We start from the raw sequence: 24,472 nt of genomic DNA, 5'->3' as shown, positions 1-24,472 counted from the left end.
GGAAACCTCGAGTCAGGATACAGTAGAAGTGGAGGACAAGTAAAAATACTTCCATGACAAAACTCATTTTCTGGTGATGGAGATAAACTGGAAGAAACTAATGAACACATTTTTATGCCTCCGCTCCGGCCGTCGCTGTGGCTGGAGGCATTATGTTTCTGGGTTGTCTGTCCGTCTGTCCAATTCTTGTGAACGCGATATCTCAGCAACGCCTGGAGTGAATTTCTTCAAATTTGGCACCAACGTCCACTTTAACTCAGAGATGAACTGACTAGATTTTGGTGGTCAAAGGTCAAGGTCACTGTGAGCTGACAACATCCAAGTATGTTTATTTGATTTTATCAAGGTTCCAGTTTTTCCCACATCCAATACTGCACATTAAGCGTCCCAGGTGTCAGTAGGTGTGTTCATCTATGTAAAAATTTACTTGGCTGGCAAATGTGAATGTTGTCCAAAGTGTTTAAGTCTTGTCTTTAAATGGCTTGTTCTGTCCGACCAACAGATCTAAATGATTTACTATCATATGACAAACATGCTCAGATTTGAGAAGCTTTCTGGCATTTTTAGCTCGAAAAAACAATCAACAAAATAGTTGATTTATTTTCTTACAAGAAGTAAGTGTCAAGGGACTTGACACTTACTCAAGAGAGATAATCTATACTGAGCAAACAGGGAATGTTCAACCTTGATGCATGCATCAAGTCAGTGGTTCCCCTAACCTGTTAGTAGTACGGCAGTGCCTCCTTAAGATAAATCTGAGGGGTCATAAGGGTACTATAACATATAGTCTTCAGTATAAGGGAAGAGGGGAAGAATTCAAGTGTCAATAGTGTGATTATGGCCGGGAGGAGTGTGCATTGATTTCTGTCTGACAGCCAGATGGACGCAATGTCATCTGTGCAGCGTCAGAGGGCAGGTGACTCTGCTGGAGGGACTTCATTGTAAATACTAAGACGTGGTCAGTATTTCTGTGCCCTTGTGAACGAGCGGTCGACGTGCCGATGCATCGAAAAGGAAGCAAGGAGCTGCGGGGAATGTTGAAAGGTTGCAGCCTTAAGACGTGAACCTCGAACTGACAGTCAGGGTGTTTCAACACTGCTCTGAAGTCAGTGGAAAGGTCTATTATGGGCTGAGCTTGTGATTCAGTGTGTGTCCTAATAGGATGTCCAGAAGGAGACATAAGTGATGACCCAGAGGGGAGGAGGGGGTAAACGATGGCCTCCGGAGCTTTCCAGATGACGGACGAGTGTGGGTACCATGGCGACCGCCCTAATGAGGCGGTGATTTGGGGGTGCTGGGCTGGCAGATGGCTGTGAATCACACACACACACACACACACACACACACACACAGAAATGACACAGAAACCTGCTCTTTAAATATCACCTTGTTTTTTATTACACAGACATACACAAGAGCGTTAGCAGCCTGCCTTCAGCTCCACTCCCACTACTTCACGACTTCGTCTGTCCTCCCGTCTTTTCACGAGCTCTCTGCAATTGAGAAGTTTCCTGTCACGAGACAAGTCGGGGCCCCAAGTGCTCAATCATGACCGGGCGGGAGCTGGGAGACACACTTTGGTCACAGGTGATTAAACCACAGGGTGTTATGGCTGTTAGGAGGTTATGAAGTCTCACGCCTGTCACCTCAGTTTATGACTCTAAAGAGACCACATTTACTCAGCTGTGAGCACCAGCGTTAGATTTGCATGACTCAAGATTAAGGGCAGTAGAAGGCTTAAGCATAAACATTGACATTATTGCATTTTTCTAACTTTGAAGCACCTTTTTAAAAGAAATAAATGGGATCAGCGTAGTAAATGTGGCCTTTGGACTAACCTTTCCCTGTGCCTCCATCACCTTGCCGGTTGACTCTGATCGTGACAAGATACTGCAGCCCTGCTATGTGAAAATAAATACTCTACAAAAAAAAAAGGAAACCACTCCCTTCCAGCAAACACAGGGCTCTAAAAATGTACAAAGTCTTTGAAAATAAGTCAAAATGTGATTTAAAACTCCTTTCTCTATGTATTTACATACACAACCATATATAACTGCAGAAGGAAAAACTTAGCAGAAGGGTCAACAGCATTATAGAAATCATTTAAGCCCTAATAGGTTCTAGTAGGTCTCAGCAAAATTAGCGACAGCTGGACCAAATGCATGGGTGTCAGACAAGCGCTCACACTCTCAGATTGTGTTCACGTCCAGATTCATTTATCAGCTCTTTGGTAACCAACATGATCACTAAAAAGACCCAGTCAGTAAAATTATGTTTTCTTCTAATGTCATTTCTGGCTTTACATCTATAGATTCATACTTAACTCCCAAACACAAGTCATGACATCAGTTGTTTATTAAAACAATCTTTAAAACATACTTTTTAAGTCACAAACAAAGAAAAACAACTATGCACAGTGCAAAATCTCCAAACTAAAATTCACTAAAAGAGGTTTTATGAGCCTTTTTAATAAAGTAAATTTGCAGTTTTGGTTGAGCACCCAACTGTTGTTCACTTCCTGTCCATCACTAGGTGGCAGCACTGAGCCCTCTGCACTTCCTCTGGCCCACTGAACACACCAGCTCTGCAAACTAAGCCGCTGACCTAAGAGCAGAAAGCAAAACCTGTCGATAACCGTAGCTGAAGTTGTACCGTGGAGCTGTCCTCGAGTTCTTTCCACAATGTGGGCTGTTTGAAGCCAACACTTGCGACCCATTGGTACTCTCAAACACTTTCCAGAGCCAACAGTAGAGACGCAGAAGCTGAGAAGAATTACAAGGCGAGCATTCAACGCGCCTTTTACGTTCCACTCCAACTGCCTAGCTACATAGCACCACAGCAGCAAAGGTAAGCAAACAACTTGTGACTTTTCAATTCCTTCAATTCACCTTAGTTTGCCATCTTAACCTTGTCATTCAAAGAAACTAAAGGGTTCCTGCGTGTTAAGGACAAGATAAAGTAAAAAAAAAAAAAACCAGCAAAACAAATGGAAAACAAACTAAGAACACCAGGCATAAAAGAAACACTATTCTTTTAACATAAAGGGTGAATCACCAAACGAAGGAAAGAGTGAGAATCATGAGATCTTGAAAAGCTGCAGCAGAACCAGTTCTCCACTTCAGGCTAAGTTCAGCCCGGTCCATGATGGGGCGACCTCTGATCTCACATCAGGACCCGACCATGTCCACTCCCTCAGAGGCAATGCTGAGGGGGTGGGGCTTAGGAAGGTGTCTCTAGAGGGCCTTCTATTGGCTCCTCTTCCTGCCCCCCTAGCTGTTTATGATGAGTGAGTTCAGCTCCCTGTATCTAAGGGGCTGCCTTGCTCTTTAACTTCTGCTCTCTTCAGATAAAGTGCCATTGGAGTCTTTGAGCCCCGGGAGAGTCTGGATCGCTGGCCCAGACAGACTTTCTGAAGTGTCTCCATACTCACTCTCAGCCAGCTCCCCCTCACGCTCACAGATTACTGTCATTGGACTGCTGAGGATTCGACTGCGTGCGTTGTACTTGCTGCTGGCAGCAGAGGGCGGCGTGCGTGAGCGCCCATACTTTAACCCACTCATTGAAAAGGACGATGAAGTTGGTGAGGACAGAGAAAATGTCTCATAGCGGTTCCACTCATCTGTTGCCCTCTTACCACGGCCCGGGGAGGTTATGGGGCTGTGTGGTGCTGTGGGTGAGGATGGGGAAGCAGCAGGGGTGTCCAACTCTGACTCAGAGCGTGTTCTCTGGAAGCGAGGGTCCGTGGAGCGAAGCATCTCGGTGGCAGACATCCTGAAGCTGGTCTCTGAACGGCTGCCCTTCTTCAGGAGCAGGGCCTTGAAGGTGTCGCTGCTGGTGGAGGACTTGCGTAGGTTGCGCTGGATGGAGCCACTCTGGCGGGGTAAGGAGGACACTGTCCCTGGCGATACGGCTGTTGGGGTGACGGGCGGAGACTGTGGGTGGCTGCCAGCCCGGGACTTGTCATCGTCAGACTCCCTGCGACCCAGGACCTTGCGCTTTGACCTAGGGTGAGAGGTGGATAACTGGATTAATGACGTGCTTGTAGAAATTCTGCAGAGTGAGTTGAGAGCAAGCAGGTTAATTAATTTGTAAAATAATTGAAGGGACATTAAACATCGAACTGATAGAAGAGCAAGAAGAAGAAATGCAAGAGTTGGGGGCAGCTTTCTCAGGAAACAATGATATTAAGTCCAATAATTCAGATTAAAATAAGGCTGCAGTATATGTGATTTCATATAACTGGGCAGAAAGCAGCCTTTGGTAGACTGAATGTTTCTGTGTTGTCAAAAAGAAAAAAGATTGCACTTAAAATACTTGGCCTACACGCCTCAAATCTTTGTCCCAAATTTGCCATATGTCAGCTCTGCCCCCAGCAATCATGCGTCACAGCACAAATCAGTAAAACAACAAGGAGCACTGAGTGGCGTGGATGCTCAAAAAAAAAAGAAAAGGGAGAGAAACAGGAAGTAGAGTTCTACACTTTTGTTAAAGAAATCCAATGAGTTTTTACAAGAGAAGCTGCAGACGCTGCAACTCTGCAGGAAAGCTCAGACGCGGCACAATGAAATTAATCAAAAACACAAACTGGGAAAAGTGCCCAAAGCAGTTTTAATCACACCAGGACAATTCAGCCTCCTCTCAGCAGGGGGTATTAGAGTGGTTGCACCACTCAGCCTACACTGTCTATAACTCCTGCACCAAAGCATAGCAATGAAGCTGCAACTGGCAGAATACAGGGATTAAGGGCAGCAGGGAAACTAATCTAATCTGAGGTCCAGGGGGGGTTGCATTGTGAGATTACTGTTGCTAATCCAAAGGTAGCATCGCCGCGATGGCACAAACAAGGTTTGCTAATTAAAGGAAGGGGCTACTTGCCACTTCGCACCTCTCTAGAAAGGATGCACCCACCCACTGCATGCCCCCTCTGCACAAGGATGGAGAGGGGGGGAGAGGGGAGACAAATGATTAAAGGCATGGAAAATACAGATTCTGTGATAAGGAGAAGCGATTTGATGCTAAAAGTAAAGGGAGCAGTGAAGGATGCAGTGAGACAAAATCCTTAATCCTCAGATTAGATCTACAGAAGGAAATTCTACCATAAAGGACAAATAACCTGTAGAGAATATACTTGAATGAAGGTCAAATGAGAGGGGGAACTAGAGGAGACAAATGCTTTGTGAGAGAATCTCAAGTCTGCTTTCTGTTTCAGAAAGAACTGCAAAATATGTGTCGGTGCCCTAAATTCAACCTCCATCCAGCGTCGTCCCCTGTGAGCTCCCTCGCCACATTAGCCCTTCAGCGTTACGTAAGACTTCTCACACACATTCACACGTGCATACACTCGCACCTGAATTCAGTCAACCACGACGGCTCCATACTGAACTCATGGTTTATTAAATTCACAAACATACAGCCACACTGGAGAGGCAGTGATAGCGATGTCAGTTATAGAGGTAAACAAGGCTGCAATTTAAGACCTGTCTCGGAGTACTTGATCGATTTCTTTCTCTTGGCTGTATTACACTTGGTTTGGAGGATCTCCTCCAGACCAGTCATATTTTGTGCTGCAGCTGTGAAGGCATTTCATTCAATGTTTTCATTCTCCCAGAGGGAGAGCAGGATAAAACTGTGAATGTAGGAAGGGAAATGACAAACCAAAGTATTGGACAGGTGAGAAGAGGAGAGGAAATGTGTCAGAGTGGTGGAGAAGGAACAGTTTGACAGCATTGGGGCTAGAAAGTCGCAGTCAAAAATACAAAATATATAGATTTTAACAATTTTATTAAATAGTTCAACATTGCCCTTTTTATTATATAAGACAGTTTAAGATGGACAGGAAAGGAAGAGAGAGAGGGGATGACACACAGCCAATGGCTCAAACATACAGCCACTACAGCAAGGACACATGGGACGCCAGCTCAACCAGGTGAGCTACCTGGGCGCCCCATGTTTTTAAATTTAAAACACTACCTCCCCATCTCTTGAAACTTCAAAATAATGTATCCAACTTAACATTTATTACAGATATGACGCCCCACTTTTGGCAGATTAATTCATGAATTTGTGCATGTAATTACATGAGTTAATTTCTTTTTTTCTTCACAGTCGTCCTCTCATTTTTACATCACCATGAGGAGTCCCATATCACTTCCCACTTATCAAAAATATGTGAAATGATTGTATATGTTCTATAATAAAGAGGTGCAATGATGGAGGAGGAGGAGGAGGAGGAGGAGAAGGAGGAGGAGAGCAGTGGTAAACAAACAGTTCCATTGCAAGGTTTACACACACATGCTTACACAATCTTCACGTCTAATTAAACTACACAATAAATCGCACTTGCACACGTCACGTCTGCACCATAAATACATCGACAATCTGTTGCCAGCAGAAATAAAGTCCCGTGAAATAAAATCCTGTGATGCTCAAGAGAACTCAGACGGCCACCGCACGTGACTGTGAAACACAAACTGGCGCGCTCCATGAGAAATTTATGTGTGTGCTGCCTTTGAAGCACGGGAGCACGTATGCAATATATGTCGGAGACCGCAGAGCAAGAGAGAGAGAGAGTGAAATCTCTCTGGTGGCCTCTAACCTAGATTAGGACCAGAGGGTGTTGAGTATTTAAATAATGGATGAAGCAACCGTCTTTTTTCTCCTGCTGAGAATAAGCAACGCTAATGTGACCAGCGCTAACAGAGATGCCTCGATAAACATTTCACTACTAACTCGTCTTGCTTCCTGAATCAGTCCCCTCACTGACTGGAAACAGAAAAAGACACTCCTGGGCTGGGAGGCTCCAGAGACCAGATATTTGACAGATGTGTATGCTGGCAAATGGGACAGTGCTGGGTAAAGTTATGACTGAGAGGTGGAGGGCAAGAAGAGGAGGAGGAGGAAGAGGAGAGGATGATGAGAGGGGGGGGATGGAGATGGAAAAAGAAAAATTATGGGTTGAAGGATGAAGGAGGAGAAGGAGTTCAGGGTGATATGTTGTGGTTTATGAGGGGGTGAGAAGGAGGGAATGAGACGCTGACAGAGAAAGAAGGGGGGCAGATAGAGAAAAACAAACAGAAAACAAAATAACAGAGTACGAGAGGAAAAATAAACTAGCTCACTGGAATAAATTAGGAGGAAAGAAGTGACAACAGGCATAAAAGAGACAAATGCATCATGGTACCTGTGAATGGCGGCAAAGAGGTCCTCAGTGGTTCGAGCCCGAGAGGGAGTCGGGGTCACCATGTTCTCCTCGTTGGCCGACGGGGCCGGAGACGATTCAGCCGTGCTGGAGTCGAACACCTCACCTGAGATAGAGGAACATACAAGTTAGACACACACACACACAGTTACAGGAGCGTAAACACACATTCTTCAGGTGTACTCTGCACAACACACACACATGCACACACTCATGAATCCACCATCCCGTCGAATTAACCTGGCTGCCTATAAAATCTGAAGTGCTACGGAGGAGGTGTTGGACTGTCTTACATTCTCTTTCTGTCTCTAGATTTCCTCTCCTCTCCTTTCTTCTCCTCTAGTTTAGCTTCTTGTCTCCTCCTCCTCCTCCTCTCAACCTCTTCGCTCACGTCTGCGCTCCGACTGCCTGAGCCGCTGCAGGCAGTCTCACTTTACGCTCTCCCCGTCCTCCCCTTCATCCCCTTACCAGATCTGTCCCCTCCCCTCTGATACGATGCAGCCCCTCCCCTCTTCTCCCTCCAACCACGAAAGCATCTCCCCTGGGACACTTGCCCCATCCCTTACCTTCGGAGAGAGAGAAGGAGGGATAGATAGGGAGCGGGACAGAGAGAGGGGCTGACTGAGGATGAGAGATTAACAGTAAAGAAGAGGAAAAGGCAGAAAGGAAAAAATTGATATTTAGAAATAAGGATGGATGGTGGAGAGGATTCAAGTAGACAGTGGAGGCTGAGGTGTGTGGTAGGGGGCAGAGAAAAATAGCAATGCGGGAAAAACGAAGGGACAGTAACCACAAGAGATCTCTGCATATGAAATGTAGAAGGATGAGTAGAAGAGAGAATAAAGAGATGGGGCATTCAAGAGGCTGCAGCAGTGCTGTCCCAGTGATAAGCCGTAGCTCCTGAGCTATTTTCACAGTTTTCAAACCTTTAAAAGCTTGTGGTTTCAAGCTTGGATCCTTTGCTTCGGAGGGCAAAATGAATTTCACAGCTGCCTGAGGAGCTGGCCGCACAGCTAGCAGACAGCAGCATCACCACCAACCATATAGGATTATGGTAATGAGCTCAACCAATACGTTAATGAAGGTTTTGACTGCCGCCATCTAAAACTAGTGTTTTCTCTTCACAAATTCAGTTTCATTTAACTTAACAAAAAAGTATGTCAGACTCACCAGTGTCATCCTCCTTGGAGCTGATGGATCCAGTTGTGCTACTTGTTCCATCTCCCTCCTCCTCTTCCTCTTCATGAGCCTCTCCAAAGGTACACAGTCCATGGTCAAAACTTGTGTCCTGGCTGGCAGAAGTAGAAATATGGGATTCGTCCTGGCTTATTGTGGATGTTTCACTGCTCTCTACGAGAGCCCCAGAGCTTTCTGAAGTTTCCTCTTCCTCTTGTTGCTCACTTTTACTTTCTTTCTCTTCCTTTTGTCTTTGTGGCGCATCTACTTGGTCTTCTGTTTGTGACAGGCTGCCTGTATACTCATGCTGAGATGGAACCTGTTCTGCTTGTGGGACAAATGGTGGGAGAAAAGAGAATTTGGGTTTCTTGGATATGGCTGGGGGTTTCGGTTTGACAGGAGAGCTTTGGGAGCTCCGTGGGGGACTGGACTGCCATTCGACTTTTTCTTTTCCGTTTAAGAGAAAGTAACTCTGATCCTCACCTTGTCCATTTATGACAGCACTATCTGGTGTGTAATCTGTGAAACTGCAGTCTAAAGACAACTCCTCTAAGAGTTTTGACACCGGTGATGGTGAGGAGTTCCTTGAATCTTCTGGGGAGCAGTTTGACAGGGGTAAAACAGTGGGAAGCTCCAGGGAATAAGACTTCTCCAGGGTCTGGGGCTTTAGACCCTGAAGGAGATCCACACCTGTTTCCTGAGCACTGGTGTAGTCTGATTTTCCGTTAATCTCCTTTTCTTGCCGTTTAACAGAGCGGAGCTGAACACTCTGCAGTGCAAACGGGGTGATCAGGGGCTTAGATGACTTTGTAAGGCTGTCGGAAACAGTTGGTTTAGGAGCATCCTTCACTGCCTTCACAAAAGATAGGGAGGAGGAAGGTAGGACAAAAGCAGGCAGTGGAGGAGGTGGAGGGGGCCCCATGGAGGGGACAGGAGGCGGAGGTGGAGGGGGAGGACTAAAACTCCCGTTGAAGGATGAACTGGGGTGAATTAGCATTTCAGGGGATGGAGGAGGAGGGAACTCTGGGGAGGTGGAGCAAGCAGGGGGTGGGCCCTGAGGAGTGGTTGGTAACAGAGGAGCTGGCGGAGATGTGGCTGCACTGAAATTTGGCGGTAGAGGAGGAGGGAAGGGCGGAGGTGGGCTGAGAGGGGTGTTGGGAGCTGAGGAAGAGGAGAGGGGCAAGGGTGGAGGTGGTGGTGGAGGAGGTCCGGAGCTTTTAAGTGAGTCAGAGGTGGTAGAGGAAAGGGAGGTGGAAGAGGAGGACATGGATACAGAGGAGAGCAGAGATGACTTCCTCTCGGGCACTTTGGGCTTGGGCCGGCTGCCTGAGGGAGACATGGACCTGACGAACGAGGGCACTGGGGTTCCAGCTGTGGGGGTGTTGGACTGGCTAGAGTAGCCGCTAGATGGGGAGGTCAGTCTGTGCACCCTGTCTGGTGAGGAGGTGGACATTTTAGGTTTCACAGCCACCCCTCCCTCCTGGCCTGGGGCTCGGGGAGCCTGGATGTTGTTGTGAATCTCACCTCCATTCTGTAATCCTCCTGGGTTAGCCCCAGCCGACATGTTATCTGTGGTGTGGGCCGGAGGGGTCTGTGCCCTCTGGTCCCCATGGTTACGAGGGAAGTCCATGTAGTAGCCCCAGGATTCATAGTCTGAGCGCAAGCTGCTGGTCTCACTCTGAGCAGGCGTCACATGGCATAGCGAGTATACGTTAGACACGCCGCCACAGTTGGCGTTAGCTCCTAGTGATGCTGCAGAGCTACCTGCACTGATGCTACTCTGACTGCGTGGCCGTAGCAGCCAAGGGTCATCGTAGTCGCTGCTTGGGCTGTGAGAGGGTGAAGAAGGTGAAGCCCCTTTTTCTTTCCCTCCTCTCAGCCCAATCTGTAGACTCTGCTGCAAGCTGGCAATTAGAGTCTCATTGAGCATGGCTCCGTTTGGCTCGTTACCGCCGCTGATGGCGCTAACGCCTCCGAGGGGCTTTTTCGCACCAGGTTTGCGTCTAAGAGAGTCTGTACGAGCTGGGGGCAGCGGGGGCTTCTTGGACTTGCGGAGGGAGATGCTGCGGGACAGGGAGCGATCACTGTACAAGCTTCCAGAGTCTTCCTGATTGGCCATCTCACGGCACTCGTACATGCTGTGCCTGGTGGCCCGCCCAGCTGCTGCGCCATGCCCACTGCCATGGTTGCGAGAACGCAGGCCTGAGTCCATGTGCATGGAGGTGTAGTATCCATCATTGTCTTGGGAATAGACAGAGCTGGAGTCAGTAGTGGTCCTGGAGGAGAGGTCCAGACTGCTATACAGCTGGTTTATAGGAGTAGAGCAGCTGGAGGTCAGAGTGCGGTGTGGGACCACCACGTTTTCTGGTGTGTCGTAGATCCACTGCTCCTCTGGCAGACAGGATGGGGGTGTAGGGGCCAAGGTGCTGTGGCTATGTACACTGCTGTCCGAGTGCCCTGATTCACTAGCCGGTGCTGCGACTACCAGACCACCATCCTGTGGTGTATGAGTTGGGGTAGAAGTGGCCAAGGCTGGGCAGGTGGAGCTGTGGGTAAAGGCTATTGGACTGGAGATCAGGGGGTCCGTGTTGGTGGAGGAAGCCAGACTGAGTGGCCGAGCTGTGGGGTAAGCTGAGCCTGGGGAGTGGGAGAGCTGACCGGAGGTGTTGAGGGTAATGACCTCAGAGGAGCTAGATAGGGTCGCATTAGGGATGAGTGAGGTGGAATAAGCAGCATGTGGGGAGACCACACATGCTGGACCGCCACCCCAATCACTGGCCTGTGTTCCCCTCAACTCCTGAGACTTGGGCCTGGGCAGGGTGCCTGTCCTTGGGGCATTTCTCATGTGCACCACTGTGTTGTCAACCTGAAGCTTTCCAATCTGCCTCTGAGGGGTAGTTTGCTGCTCTGACTTGATGGGGGTGCTGCTATAGATGGGGTCAGCACTGAGGGACACTCTGGCGCCCTGTCGGGGCAGACTGTGAAAACGGGAAGGGTCTCCGTTAAAGTGATGTGGCAGCATCAAGATCCCAGAGCTGTCACTACTTGAGATAGATATACTTCCTGTCGAGGAGGAAGCGGAAATGCCGGCCATTTGTGCAGCGATTCCCTGTCCTCTCTGAGCCCGAATTCTTCTCATGGACGGCGGTACAACCTTCACTTCTTCTGTCTGGCAGCCTGAGTCTCTGGTCTGTGAACGTCGGAGCGTTGAGTTGACACTCCCAACTCTGCCCAAAGTGGAGTACTGTCCCGGTATGAACATGGAATGCGGCCGGAGCTCTCCGCCGTGTCCTTTTGCTGCTGTTAAAGGAAGAAAAGAAAATAAGATAAACATATGAATGTTCACAACGTCTCTTGTCTCTTCTTGCTCCACTAATCTTCTCTTTCCTCTCAATAACCTCTTCAGCCACAATGCCTTCTGCTCCTTTGACATATAAACTGTGGTCACAGGGAAGCTAATTAATTTGATTTGCTGTAACCCTGTCTCATGCGTTAATAACTTCTGGTCTTCTTCATTAAGGAGGAAAGGATATGAGGGAAGACGGAGACTCCCTACTATGCTTCCCCTCATATTCTGGCTTTGGCTTTGGCTCAGTCTGACAGAAAAGCAAATATGCTGCTGGGGTCCAGGAGAGGCAGCTGGTTAGGTATAAGGCAGCCAACAAACAAACACATACATGGATGGAAACATACACAAAGACACATGTGCACACATACACAATGCTGACATGGTCATGCACTGTCATATAGCACAGAACATAAAGATAGATTTAGAGACAAGGACACACAGAAATGCAGTTATCACAAAGACACACGCACCAAACATACCAGCTAGTAAACAAAAAATTTGAAGAATGAGTTGTAAAAACAGAAAGGACGTCTAGTGTGTCTCCCATCTGTGGTGGCTCTCCTGTTGATGCTCGTATCCCAAAACATACACACTCGTGCGTCCTTTCTTCTCTCTCCCCCTTCTCGGTCTCTCTAAACCACACATACACTCTCTTCCTCCTTTGCTAAAAGCTGGAGTGACAGCTTGGCTGCTGCTGCTGCTGCGATAGATTAAGCTGCAGGTCTACTTCGCAGGCAGCTCTAGTGCAAGGAGAGGGAGGGATGAAGCACGGGGACAATTACCCCGGCCCAGTAATCATGACATTCAGATGCTGTCGTCAGCTGGGCACTAACCAGACTTTAAAGCTCTTTTCCTATCAGTCTTGGTGATCTTATTGCACAGAGAAATGACATTCTCCTTAAAGCACTGCTGCCATACTTCAGCTCAGAGATGTGTAAATAAACATCAGCCATGCGGTGCCGTCAGAACAGCACAGTGCCAGCTTAGTAAGCTTAGTGCTCGCTTAACACCCAGCTATGCTGAGTAACTGTTGGTAGAAAACCTTTGAACCTTCATATTTGTTATTTAACCCTCAATCTGTTTGTAGGTCTGAAGATCAAATGTTCTGAAAATGAGGCAAAAGAAGAGGGTTGTGGGGCCTTTTATGTGTCCACGATCAGGGACTCTCAATCAGTACATGCTGGTAAGTAAGGCACAATGGGGACACATGCCATGATTATCAATATGGCCCCAGGATTAAGACACAGCCACACAAATAACACATTCACAGAAAAGGACTGCAGAAAGTTGACCCCAAAGGATTATGGCACAATACGTATTTAAGAATGCCTGCGCTTAACTTCTCCTATGTGAAACGATTTTCAAACAAGCAACTTCTGAAATGAGATTCTATGAGGGCAAAAGTTTCTAGAGGAGGAAAAGGAGCTAAATCAAAACCACAAAACTACTGAAAAGGATTTTATAACTGGTTCCTGGCTGTGGATACAGTTAAACAGGATGGAGGAGAGCAAATGAGGACACTTGGTATTCAGAACTGAAACAGGGAAAGACTGAACAACTGCAAGGCCTTGATCCAACACTGTGGACTTGCATGTATCATTTTCTCCCTCTCAGTATGACTTACTCAGAACAATACTGGTGAGTTAATTCTCAACTCAATGTATACAGTTATTCTTGATAAAAACATAATTAAATAGAGATTAAGGTTATATGACGTAGTGAAAGAAGGAGGGATGCTTGTCCAGAGTGTTGGTACAGGTCTGTGGACAGTAGAGGGCAACATATTGCCCCACAGTGGTCCATACCTAGCTCCTGGTTGATGTTGTCAGGCAGCCCTGATATAGTCTTTCTGCGTTTGACCTTCTTGGGCCGACGGGACACGGTGTCAGTGTTAATGAGGGAGCGCCGGATGCTCGCTTGTCGGTCAAACACTGCCCCTGGTAGCCGGGAGGGCGAGAGCAAGGCAGGCGGACACACAGGCAAACAGTAGTCGGTTAGTTGAAGGGAACAAACTCACAACATGCAGAAAGTTTTTATTTTTTAGTTGTTCATGCAACATCAGCAGGGCAAGAAACCCAAAGGGTCACTTTAACCAAATTATGAAACAACACTTTCTCACCTCCCTCTAGTGGCATGCATATAGTTTTGGTCTTATTTGCCCAAGTTTTGAGATCTGTCTTTTACAACCCTCCTCAAAATACAATATAGGTGAGCTGAAACCTTTGTGATGCTCAAAATTTTAATAGCAACATCTTTTGACAGAAAGACTGTCTCTGTTGCTCACTGTGGACAGTTTTCATAGGCACAATTAAACTATTGCCTGACTGATACTAGATTTTCTAGGTTGATACTTAATACCAAGAAGCTTAAAAAATCCAATAATAAATTGGCCAATTTTCATTTAACATAAATTCATAATGTAAAAAGACAATCTTGATGTCGGTTTTAAATTGCATCTTCCAGTTGAGAAAGCTGAAAAATTTACTTTTTTTTGTCTGGCGTATAAACTATCCAACCATGACATGGTTTCTAAAATACCCTGCTGCACTGCAATGTTTTGTTACTTATCAGCCAACATATACACCTATACAGATATATCTGCAAAAAGATCAAATCAGCCAATATTGGCTTCAATTTATTCTACAAAAAAAAACTGTCAACAGTGCGGCCTACATGGTCATGTTTCTATAAATACGAGCTGCGTGGAGGCAGAAACGTCAGAGGCAAATATCTAAACATGGGCTATATCTATATTGCATTATACCACTAGAGTAAAGTGAGATCATATTTTTTCTGTCATTTGGGTCACCTGACCTGAACTTTTTCATCCATCAGCCAAAATGCCAAAAAAAGACAAAATTTACCAGCCACTTTCAGTCACTTTCAGTTCAGAGACCCAAGTCTAGTTATTAGAGCAGAAAATAACTAAAGCATTGGCTCATCAAGAAGAGGCTGGCAAAGAAATCCTCTCATTTTTGGCTGAATTTTGTGTTAATTTTCAACACCGAATAGAAGTAAATGATGTGTAAACATACATGACGGTTTATGTAAGATGTAGAGTGCATGCTCTTATCACAAAAACACACGCATGCACAGGAAAGATATGAGGTGAAACAAGCGCGCACACACACATACACACATTCTCTCTTTCATTCTTCTCAATATCCTTCTCACTCTGTCCAGTCACCCTGAAGGATATCTCACAAGGAACTGCTCTTATTTCTGCTATTTGGCTAGCTGGTGACAGCCTGCAGGCGTTAGGGAAATAGAAATTGATATGAGGGCAGATAGTGTCTATCACAGTCCCCCCTCAGAGTGACAGAAAAGTCCCTGCACTCTCTCTGAGTCTGTGTTTGTGTTATATTCTCTCTTTCTCAGTAATCTAAAGTGACAAGAGATGAAGTCAACGGTGATTTGTGTGGAGTGGGACCACATTAAGCACTCATTAGTGTGTAAAGGATGATGGGATCAGAGTTATATCGGGCCTGACAACAGCAAAATTCAGATGTTGATACTGAACTGCAATATCTTCTTCTTTTTTACACCTCATACAAGATATGTGGCTGAGTTTATGTTTTATGAGTGAAACAATGGACAAGCTAAAGTATAATATATTAATCATCAGAAATGGTATGTGTGTGACTTGTGAGAAAAATGTGACATGCTAACAAGGGAATTGCATCGACACGTTTTGCTGTGTACGAGTGTTCATCTGTCAAACGCCTGGTGATCTGACATAAAGTCAGTGAAAAGCCTTGACCCCTTGGATAAGCTGTCAAACGATTTTCACACACAAATGCTCGCTCACACGCGCATAAAGGAAGGTGAAGGTCAGTCTCAAGAAGCATGAAGGAAGGGGAGGATATACACAGAGGTGCAGGAGGAGAGGCAGACATCCATGACTGACACATACAGTTTCTTCCTCTGTGGATGACTGGTTACAGTAATTGATTAGTCTATATCCACTTACCCACAGAGGGTTGATTAAAGGAACAGTCTGAAATTTTGCTTGTTTGGCTTTGGGTTTCCCTTTTTTGCTGCCTTACTGAGAATTAAATGAGAATACCAATAAAAGCACAATAAATGTGTTAATGTGGCAGGTTTGAAATTATTGAAAGGCCATTTTCTACTAACGTTTTTACCATTGGATGGATGGCTATGCAATTTTGTACAGACATTCGTGGTCCAAATAGCTTTTTCCTCTACACCTTTGGCTGGCTGTTACTACTGGAGTGATATAATTTTAATTTGTCCAATACTTTGACCTGCACAACAAATGGCATTTCTATCAGCCACAGCTGCACTTTGTGTTTCACTGATGGTGAAAATGGTAAATATTATACCTGCTAGCTAACATGGCTGTAAACTCTTGGTCTTGTTTATTTGGTGGAGGCTAGCTGTCTCCTTCAGGCTTCCAGGCTTTGTCTTAAGCTAGGCTAAGCATCGCATGGAGCTATCTCTGTATTTAAACTCAGACATGAAATTGATAGTGATCTTCTTATCTAGCTATCCACTAAACAGCAAATCAAGCAAATGTCAAAAAATGACAGGAAATTCCTTTGAGACAAACCAAACAAACTGTGGGATTGGTTATGAGAGGTTAATGTTTCAGAACAGACACCAGGGATGAATGAAACCAGTCAGTTCAAACTCAAAGTAGTTTGATCTTTCTACGTTGCTACTCAGTATGGAACTAGAGGACCAGGAGTGTTTTCCACTACCAACACTAATGGGGATTGGTCGCTACTTGCTAGTGGTTAAGAGATGGAAAAAATGGTTGGATGACTGCGGCTTCTAAGAGGTAATACCTGTGACATTGATGGCAACTATGTCTGTGGGCACGGCCTTGGCCGTCTGCCTCATCTTCTCCTCTGGGGTGGGGAGGGGTGCAGCCTTGTTCCATACCACCTGTCCGTCAACCTCAGAAACCTCGCCTCCTTCACCCTGCGGGGTCTGGGGCCTCATGGACAGCTGAGATTTGTTGTCCTCTGCTGATGAAGCTGTGGACTGGATGAGAAAGGGGGAGAATGGGTTAACAAGACGTAAAAACATAAAGTGGAGCAAAGAGAGAGACAAGAGGATTGGAGAGAGAGAGCAGAGACAGGAAGAAATGAAAGCTGAAAGAGGAGAGGAGGAGAGACGGGGCAGAGGGGAAGAGAGAGATAATAGAAACAAGGAATGAAAAAGAGAATAAAAGTGACATGTAGACGAGGTGGGACGAGGAAAAGAGTTGAATGCAGAGAAGGAGAGAAAGAGACAAGACAGGAAAAGGGAGTGACAGAGGTGAGAGAGATAAAAGACAATGTGGAGTAATGAAAGGAAATGGAAAACAAAGATTTTGTCGTACTGAATTAGAGCACAGAACTAATGGGTGAAGAACAATCTGATGGTAAAAGGTCAAGATAATAGAAGAAAATGTGAATATGAATAGAAAATTATAGAAGAGAACTTAATTGTCCAAAACTATAACCGACAGACTATACGGTCTATATTGGCACACACATAAACAGACTTTAATATATTGCATTTATGTGACCTTTAGAAGCTTGTTGGTGCTGTAAACATGTTTCACGATCAAATCAAGCCAAATGGAAACACTCACACACACATAAACACACACAAACACACACAAACACACACAAACATCTATCAGATCAAACTGACGGAGCATTTGGAAATGGCAGGATAAAAGCAAGAGAGCAACACTGAGGAGAAAGAGAGAGAATCACTCATGCATTAAACTGTGTTCACTCACTAACAGCTCTCAATCCTGAAGGAGAATTTACTGCAGAGAAGCAACAGACACCAATGTATCACTGCAGCATCCAGGCTTAAAATTGAGCTGTTAGTGAACAGAAAACCTGCTATTTCCATTTTACCGAATGTTTAAGTCCATCTGAGATTTAGAAATCATTATTTTTCAGACTAAATACAGGTTTGAATTCAGAGCACGGTCAACATAAACAATCCCAAATTGTTCTGATTATAGATCAATTTCAGGGGCAGAATCACTTTCACTGCATCACCCAAAATTTGCCTGGATGCCTCAGATCAAACTTTTCCTCCCTGGAAAAAAAAAGGTCTGGTGGGAAATCCTCAGTGTGATTTTGTTGGTTAGAGACTGAAAATTGCTGGAACAAACTTCCCTAGAATACATCCAGCAAGCCTTACGTCCATTACGGTTTATCCTGACAACCCCAAACATCAGACTGGCTAGAAAAGATGGCTATTAGTGCTTTCACAAAAAACCACACATGGATGGATGGATAAATGGGGGCGAAGCAACCGAGGGGAGAGAAGAGGGGAGGATGTAAAGAAAGGATCTGAGCGACTGTTTGGTGGTAGGCATGGCTTGTTATTTTGCATCATTGTGACTCAACCAGGAACCCTGTTTCTCCTTTTGAGGCTGCTGTCAGGCAAAGTTAGGCTCACTGGCCTCGGGACAACAGGAAGTGATGGGGGAAGAGAGGGTAAGGGGGACAAACAGCGGAAAAGAGGAAGGGCGAAGGAAAGCAGAGAGGAGAAGGGGACTGGCTCAGGTTGAAGTGAGGGTGCAGAAAGTAGAAAGACAGATAACGAGAGATTGGAGTCGACAGTTCAGAAAGACAACCGCATGTTATGAAGGTCAAGGGTCGAGGCAGGCATGAAACGAGCGGCTGGCATCTGAGGGCTCTGGGGGACAAAGAAGACCCTCATAATAACAGTGAAAGACCCCCCTGACCCTTTCAGGACCCCTCATATCACATTGTGTGTGAGAAATAAAAATGAGGAGAGGAGGCATATCTGGCTGTTAAACCATTTACGCTTCACTTCACACTAACAGTCTGCCAGTAAAAAGAGAAATAAATAGTAGTTTTTGTTCCATCCCTGTCTCTCTTCATGTATCACCCTCCTGAAACTACAGTACTGTGACATTAGTCAAACAACAGCCCCACCAAGTGTAAAGGAAAGTATACTGGAAAAGAGCCAGCAGGTGTTTATTCTGTTTATATATTTGTTTTAGCTCTATTGGTTTATCTAGTACTCTACTACTTTCATGAATGGTGCTTAAAGTCATAACAACAGTGAGTGAAGGAGTGATTAATCCTTTAATAGACCAAGAAACATATATAAATATTAGTAATGTTAGACTGAGGAAAATGTGCATTTTCATGTGTGGCCACTAGAGGGCAGACTGACACTGTTTAAATCACTGGAGGTGTGTTGCCATGCTGCTGAATCAGCACTAGACTGCAAAGCACTGCTATGTACACACTTGTATGTACTCAAAATGTAGTGAGTGTTACACCTGGACAGTTGAGTGTGTATTAGTGTGTAACCTGTACCTTCTTATCGTGGTCATCATCCTCATCGTCCTGCAGGCTGCTGGTGGACTGTGAGGGGTCTGAGAAGATGGGACCCTGAGAGTAGTACTGAGAGCTCCGGAAACCATCTTTCCTCAACTTGTCACATTCTGCAGGACAGACAGAAACGTGTTACAGATAAATAAGGCTTGGCGCGGATGTTTGTCAGTCACATGAGTGCTTGTCTCTGCTAGCCGCTGCCAGGCGCTGCTCACGCCTCCTCTTGTCACCACCTGCTGCGATAGGGCTGTGATGTATGTGTGTGTATGCCAATGTGTGATAGGAAGAGAGTGTATAAATGAATGTGTGTGTGTAACTAGAGGAGGGGGTATCGGTTTCAGTCTGTCACACACAGATGGCAGAACTGTCCCTCTCTCTCTCCTCCACCTCCCTCCTCTCGCTCAGGGGGAAATTAGCACATCATCTCTCTATTTCTCCCTCTGCAAATATACTAATGCATCCTTTGTCTAGTCTTTTAATGGCTAATTATATTCATGTAGGGCCTCAACTACAACACACAGTAGAGCTTTTTTTGTGCTGATGCCTGTAACCTGAAGAATAAAGAGGACAAAACTTAAAAATTTCTATTTAACTAACTTGTGAAATGAGTTAAAAAAAAATCTAGAAACACCCCTCTCGACTGCATTGGTAGCATATCAACTGACAAGCATGTTTTTTTTTTTTGTCTTTGTCTGCATATTATCCCTGATCCATACAAATGCAAATCTTTGAGATTTATTCAGTGTGTGATCAAAATCCCTTTTTGGTGACACATGTACCAAAAAAAAAAACACATCAGTCCTAGCCTGGCACCTCAGGTCTCAAGATGCTGCTTTTGATCCCTTTCATGTGCCATCTATCTCCATAGCTAATTACAGCTCGTCTCTCTGTGGAGAAACACACTGGTGCATGTATAATACTGCCAGTTAATGGACCCTAATGGGGTTGGCAAAGGTAGCTACTGTAACCACAAGCTGATGTGGTAGCGATGTGGAAGAAGGGATTTGGAAAGCATGATGATAATGAGGATGATGACGGGGGAGCGTAGCTGTTAAGATGATTGGTGTTGCGTGATTGGGGACGGTTGATAAAAATAAATAGGCGTTGATTAGCTGAGTGCTGATTGTTGCTAGGCAGAACTGAAGGGAGGGGACCCGGTAAGTGACATGAAAGAACGCAAGCAGAGAGAATGAAGGATATTGGGGACAAATATAACATAATGATATGAACAGGTTGTATCCATGTATATATTATCAAATAATATATAACAGATTTGCTCAAAATACTAACATATGGCGTGTAGTGCTTATTTAGGGCTACAGAGAGGCACAAGATGCACAAAACACAGTCACTAAAGTGGCAGTATAATGTAACATGTAGACAACTGCACCTGTACAGAGCCTGAGAAAGCTCTAATCAAACATAATTATATTTTCAGACAGAACTTGATCCTGGTTATGTGTCTACCATTTTGCATTGACCTAATGACCTTCACTGTGTCTTCTTTGGTGTTCAAGCCGCAATATGTTTGTATTTCTTGTGAGACTTTTCATTAAACCTGCATGTTTCTTTTGCCACTTGGGGGCAGCAAACACAAGTTGGGAACAGAAAATTTGCACATTATTATTATTATGTTCTAAGAACGTATGGCTCTCTAATACTAACAGTAGTTGTAGAGCAACATTATCTTTAATTTGGAGTCGTTGCTCAATGTATGTCCAATATTTGGTCTCCAACTCCTTCAGGAAATATCAGCTAGTTACTGTGTCTGTCTGCTGTTTGACGCTGAGCAAGTAGTGTACTAGCTTTTAGAGCTTTTTTGCCCAAAGTAGCTGCCTGGTAAGACACTATGAGAGCAGTGAGAGTGTATCAAAACAGTAAAGTTGCAGCCAGGCAGCTCAAACTCTATTAACTTTGTTAAGATTGAACAGATTTATCACTCTAATTGACCCCTTTACATTGTCACACTGTTTTAGATCGTCATTTGATATGTTGCTATAAGTTAGCCAATATATGTGAAGTAATTATGATGAGATTAGATGATTATCAGATTATGGAGATAAACTTTCTGATTGTCTGTCTGACCTTCCAGCTAATGCATCATTTTTGCGATATTTCCGTACTGATGATAATCATATGACTGTTACGTGACCTCCCTGGTGTATTTCGACCTGTTGGCCCGTTTGAGTGTATGAAAGGAACACCACAGTGGGTGGACATTGCCATCTGATTGGTTATTGATTATTCTGCTTTGCAGAGCAGAAAGCAGGACTCATGTACCTTGCTATGCTCATGCTAGTGACACTGGAATTAGTGACTGGTTACACGTGCATGAGAGCAGGAGTTGAGCCTGGTTTAACCTCCTGATATAACCTCTAAATAATATAATATCTTGTAAAAAATACTGTTATTACTATTAAACATGTGAATTATGGAAGGATAACTGATACAGATATGGGATATCTGGTATTTGGGCATAATGTAAAAAAAACTAAAACACTAAATCTATTCTCTTAAACTGTGTAACCTCCACTCTAAACTTCCTGGGAGTGGATAAGGAATTATGGAGCTAAAAACACACATAAAGACTCAAATGGACAGAACAGGTGCTCTCATTGGACACCTGTTGTCTTTCAGTTAGGACCCCTGGGGCTGGGTGGTGGTGACAGGATGGTGACAGGATAAGGGGCGGTGGGGGCTAAATTTATGCAACCTCCCAGGTGGTGTTTGTGTATCTAGCAACATCAATATTGCAGAAGGTAATATGTAACAGCAACAGCACAGGGGTCAAACAATGGCAAAGGCAACACATTGTGTGTGTGTGTGTATGTGTGTGTTAACGCAGGTGACTCACGTTTTACACACTAAGTATTAGGTTACAACCGGCCTCTCCCCATTTATCTCTCTTTCTCCCTTTATCAGTCCCCTTTTATATCTGCTGGCACACAAGGCCACCCTAGCATGTAAACCACAAGCCTTTACTGTAACACATCCACCCATGTACGCACACATACACACCCATATACACACTTCTAAGTCTTTTCTCACACCTGCTTCTCAAACTGTTATCTGAGAAAAACACAACCTTCCCAGGAACTCTCAGTAAAACAGGTGCCAGGATTTAGTGGTATTCCCACTTCCTGTTCTGGGAATGTTGTGAGAATATTAAACCGTTCTCACTCTGTTGTAACTCCCTGTGTTTGTTTGTTTGTTTGACAACAAGGCTGTGTCTGTTTTTGTCTAATTGTACTGGACAAACAGGAAGAAGGGGATCTCACACAGTTGTGTAGTTGGCTAAACTTTGGACTGAACACAAATTACAGGTTTGGACATTTTTACAATGTTGTGGACAAACACAGCTGATCTTTATCTCGATGCCATGACAAATGTTGATGACGCACAGTAACGTTCCCACTAGCGAGATTTGTCATTGTGCATAGTTTCGTTGAATTGGTTGCTATGGATTTTAATTACTTATTGCAGATAGCTATGACACCCTAAATCTAATAAAACATTTAAATAAAAAAGCTACAGGTTTGATAATTGATTAATGGTTAACCGGTTTCAAGCTAAAATGATAAGAATTCTTCACAAATGTGAATATTTTTCTGTTTTGTTTGATTGCAAATTGAAACTCTTTGGTTTTGGACTGTTGGTCAGACATTTGGATACATCAAATTGCGTTCTGAGAAAATTTTATGGACTTACAGACCAAACTACTAAGAAAATTATGAATTGTCAATTAAAATATGTTGTTAGTTAAATATTCTAATATTAACAATTCCAAACAACTCCTCTAACGCTGATTTTGTCTGTGATCATGTTGGATCCCGTCAGACTCTCTGAAGTGGTCAAATTAAATAAACCTTACCTCGCAGGGCGGTCTTGAGGTTGACTTTGGCCTGACGGTGGAGGTCTTCTACGCAGGGTGGCCTGCTGCCCGGTAGGAAGACGTTCTCCTGCTGGTGCCAGGGAGCTGTGTAATGAACCGTCCACTTGCTCTCCTCATCTAGGTTAGACACCGCTGCAGAAAAAAACACAGATCAGGTTATAAGATTTAGTATATTTTGAGTTATATTTCCAATTGTATTGACCCGAGTGGATCTCCTGAAGGATGTTTTACTACATCCTCTCCTCAAGAACAGTACTGTGTTTAAAGTTAACACAGCCACAGTTGAGATACATAGTGTAGAAAAGTTAATTATTTCTAAGTTCAACCCTTTGGAATAAAGTAACTTCTGGACTAAAACATGTCCTTTGCACGCAATACTGGCTACTGAACGGATTTCTTAATATTTAGAGGAGAAAAGGAAGGGGAAGATGGTGCTTTGCATCGAGGCGTCAGTCTCCACACCAACAACCTGACACATATCTGAGACATCACACAGTAGGCCACACAAGTCAAAGGGGGAGGAGGGAAAAGGAGTAAGTTTGAGGGAAACACTAACCAGATGATATTCAGCTCACAAATTCAAAGAAGCTACTAGAACTTACAAAAGCTAACTTTTAAGCATGCTAACCTCTCCTTGGAGAAAAAAAGAGGCAATATAACAACACTGTGCACACTTACACTCATTCAATGGGTGGAACATTTAGCCAGAGATAAACATACACAGCTGGATAAGACGTCCAAACCATCTTTTCTTTACAAGACAGGGAAAACAACTCTTTTTCATTGTTCTTTCAGTTTTTTGGGAAATTTTTTAGAGCACTTCTCTCAGTCAGACACCATCAAAGAAATATTTACAGGACATTATAGTGCTTTCCTTTGTTTTTCTCTCGCAACTAGTGGTGATCCAGAAATGATTGAAGCTTATTCCAATGCTGCATTTTTTAGCCGACCCTGAATACAAGTTTCAGCTGTGTAAACATAAATATACGCAATAACACAAACACTCCTCAAAAGTCAGGCTTACCAAGTGAGCGTATCCAAGCCAAAGTTGGTGATCGTGGATGTAAGATTATCTCCATTTAGCCACATATTAGTTAAGACTGCTATCTGTTTGTCCCTGTCCTGACCCTCCCGTCATGTTCATCTCACTGGGAATGAGGGAGATGTCTGGGGGAACCAGGAGGAAGGGGATGGGTCATGAAAGGGGCTGGAGGTGTGTAGACTGTGTTTGTTTGAGGGCTCTTTTAACAGGTGCTAATGAGCCATAGTAGGATGCATAGTGTCTGTGTGTGTGTGTCGGGGGAGGACAGCAGGCCTCCGAGGTAGAAGTTTAGGGCGGGGTCTTATGATTGCAAATTGGCTGTTGGAGAAGGTGTGAGACAGTATTGAACTCCTTTGATATACAGATAACCTCTGATAGGCATCACCACTGACCATTTTAAAAGCCCTATAGTGGTACTAATGAGTACAGCAAAGTTGAAGTTGGACGTACGGTGCGTATTGTTGTATATTGT

At 44.6% G+C, this 24,472-nt stretch overlaps 1 protein-coding gene across 7 annotated transcripts in view; it reads right to left on the bottom strand.

Moving 5' to 3' along the window:
- Positions 1–1,380: 1,380 nt before the first annotated feature.
- Positions 1,381–24,472, bottom strand: part of nhsl1b (NHS-like 1b) — a 101,664-nt gene continuing 78,572 nt past the window's right edge. For 3 of the 7 annotated variants that reach the window (XM_035678424.1, XM_035678426.1, XM_035678428.1), the window contains exons 2-9: positions 22,938–23,090; positions 19,049–19,176; positions 16,532–16,730; positions 13,529–13,660; positions 8,369–11,674; positions 7,181–7,304; positions 4,886–4,924; positions 1,381–4,002 (exon numbers count right to left, since the gene is read on the bottom strand). In XM_035678424.1, coding sequence (XP_035534317.1) covers positions 3,327–4,002; positions 4,886–4,924; positions 7,181–7,304; positions 8,369–11,674; positions 13,529–13,660; positions 16,532–16,730; positions 19,049–19,176; positions 22,938–23,090 — 4,757 coding nt within the window. In that variant the 3' untranslated portion in view covers positions 1,381–3,326. The remainder of the gene's footprint in view (positions 4,003–4,885; positions 4,925–7,180; positions 7,305–8,368; positions 11,675–13,528; positions 13,661–16,531; positions 16,731–19,048; positions 19,177–22,937; positions 23,091–24,472) is intronic. The other 4 variants (XM_035678425.1, XM_035678431.1, XM_035678430.1 and 1 more) reach the window with 2 other exon arrangements.

This window comes from Morone saxatilis, unplaced genomic scaffold, assembly GCF_004916995.1.
Source record: "Morone saxatilis isolate NCDOM2014 unplaced genomic scaffold, NCSU_SB_2.0 Contig7, whole genome shotgun sequence".
NCBI classification, from domain to species: Eukaryota; Metazoa; Chordata; class Actinopteri; family Moronidae; genus Morone; species Morone saxatilis.
Note: the sequence above shows the minus strand (reverse complement) of the source record. Positions and strands in the feature narration are given on the sequence as shown.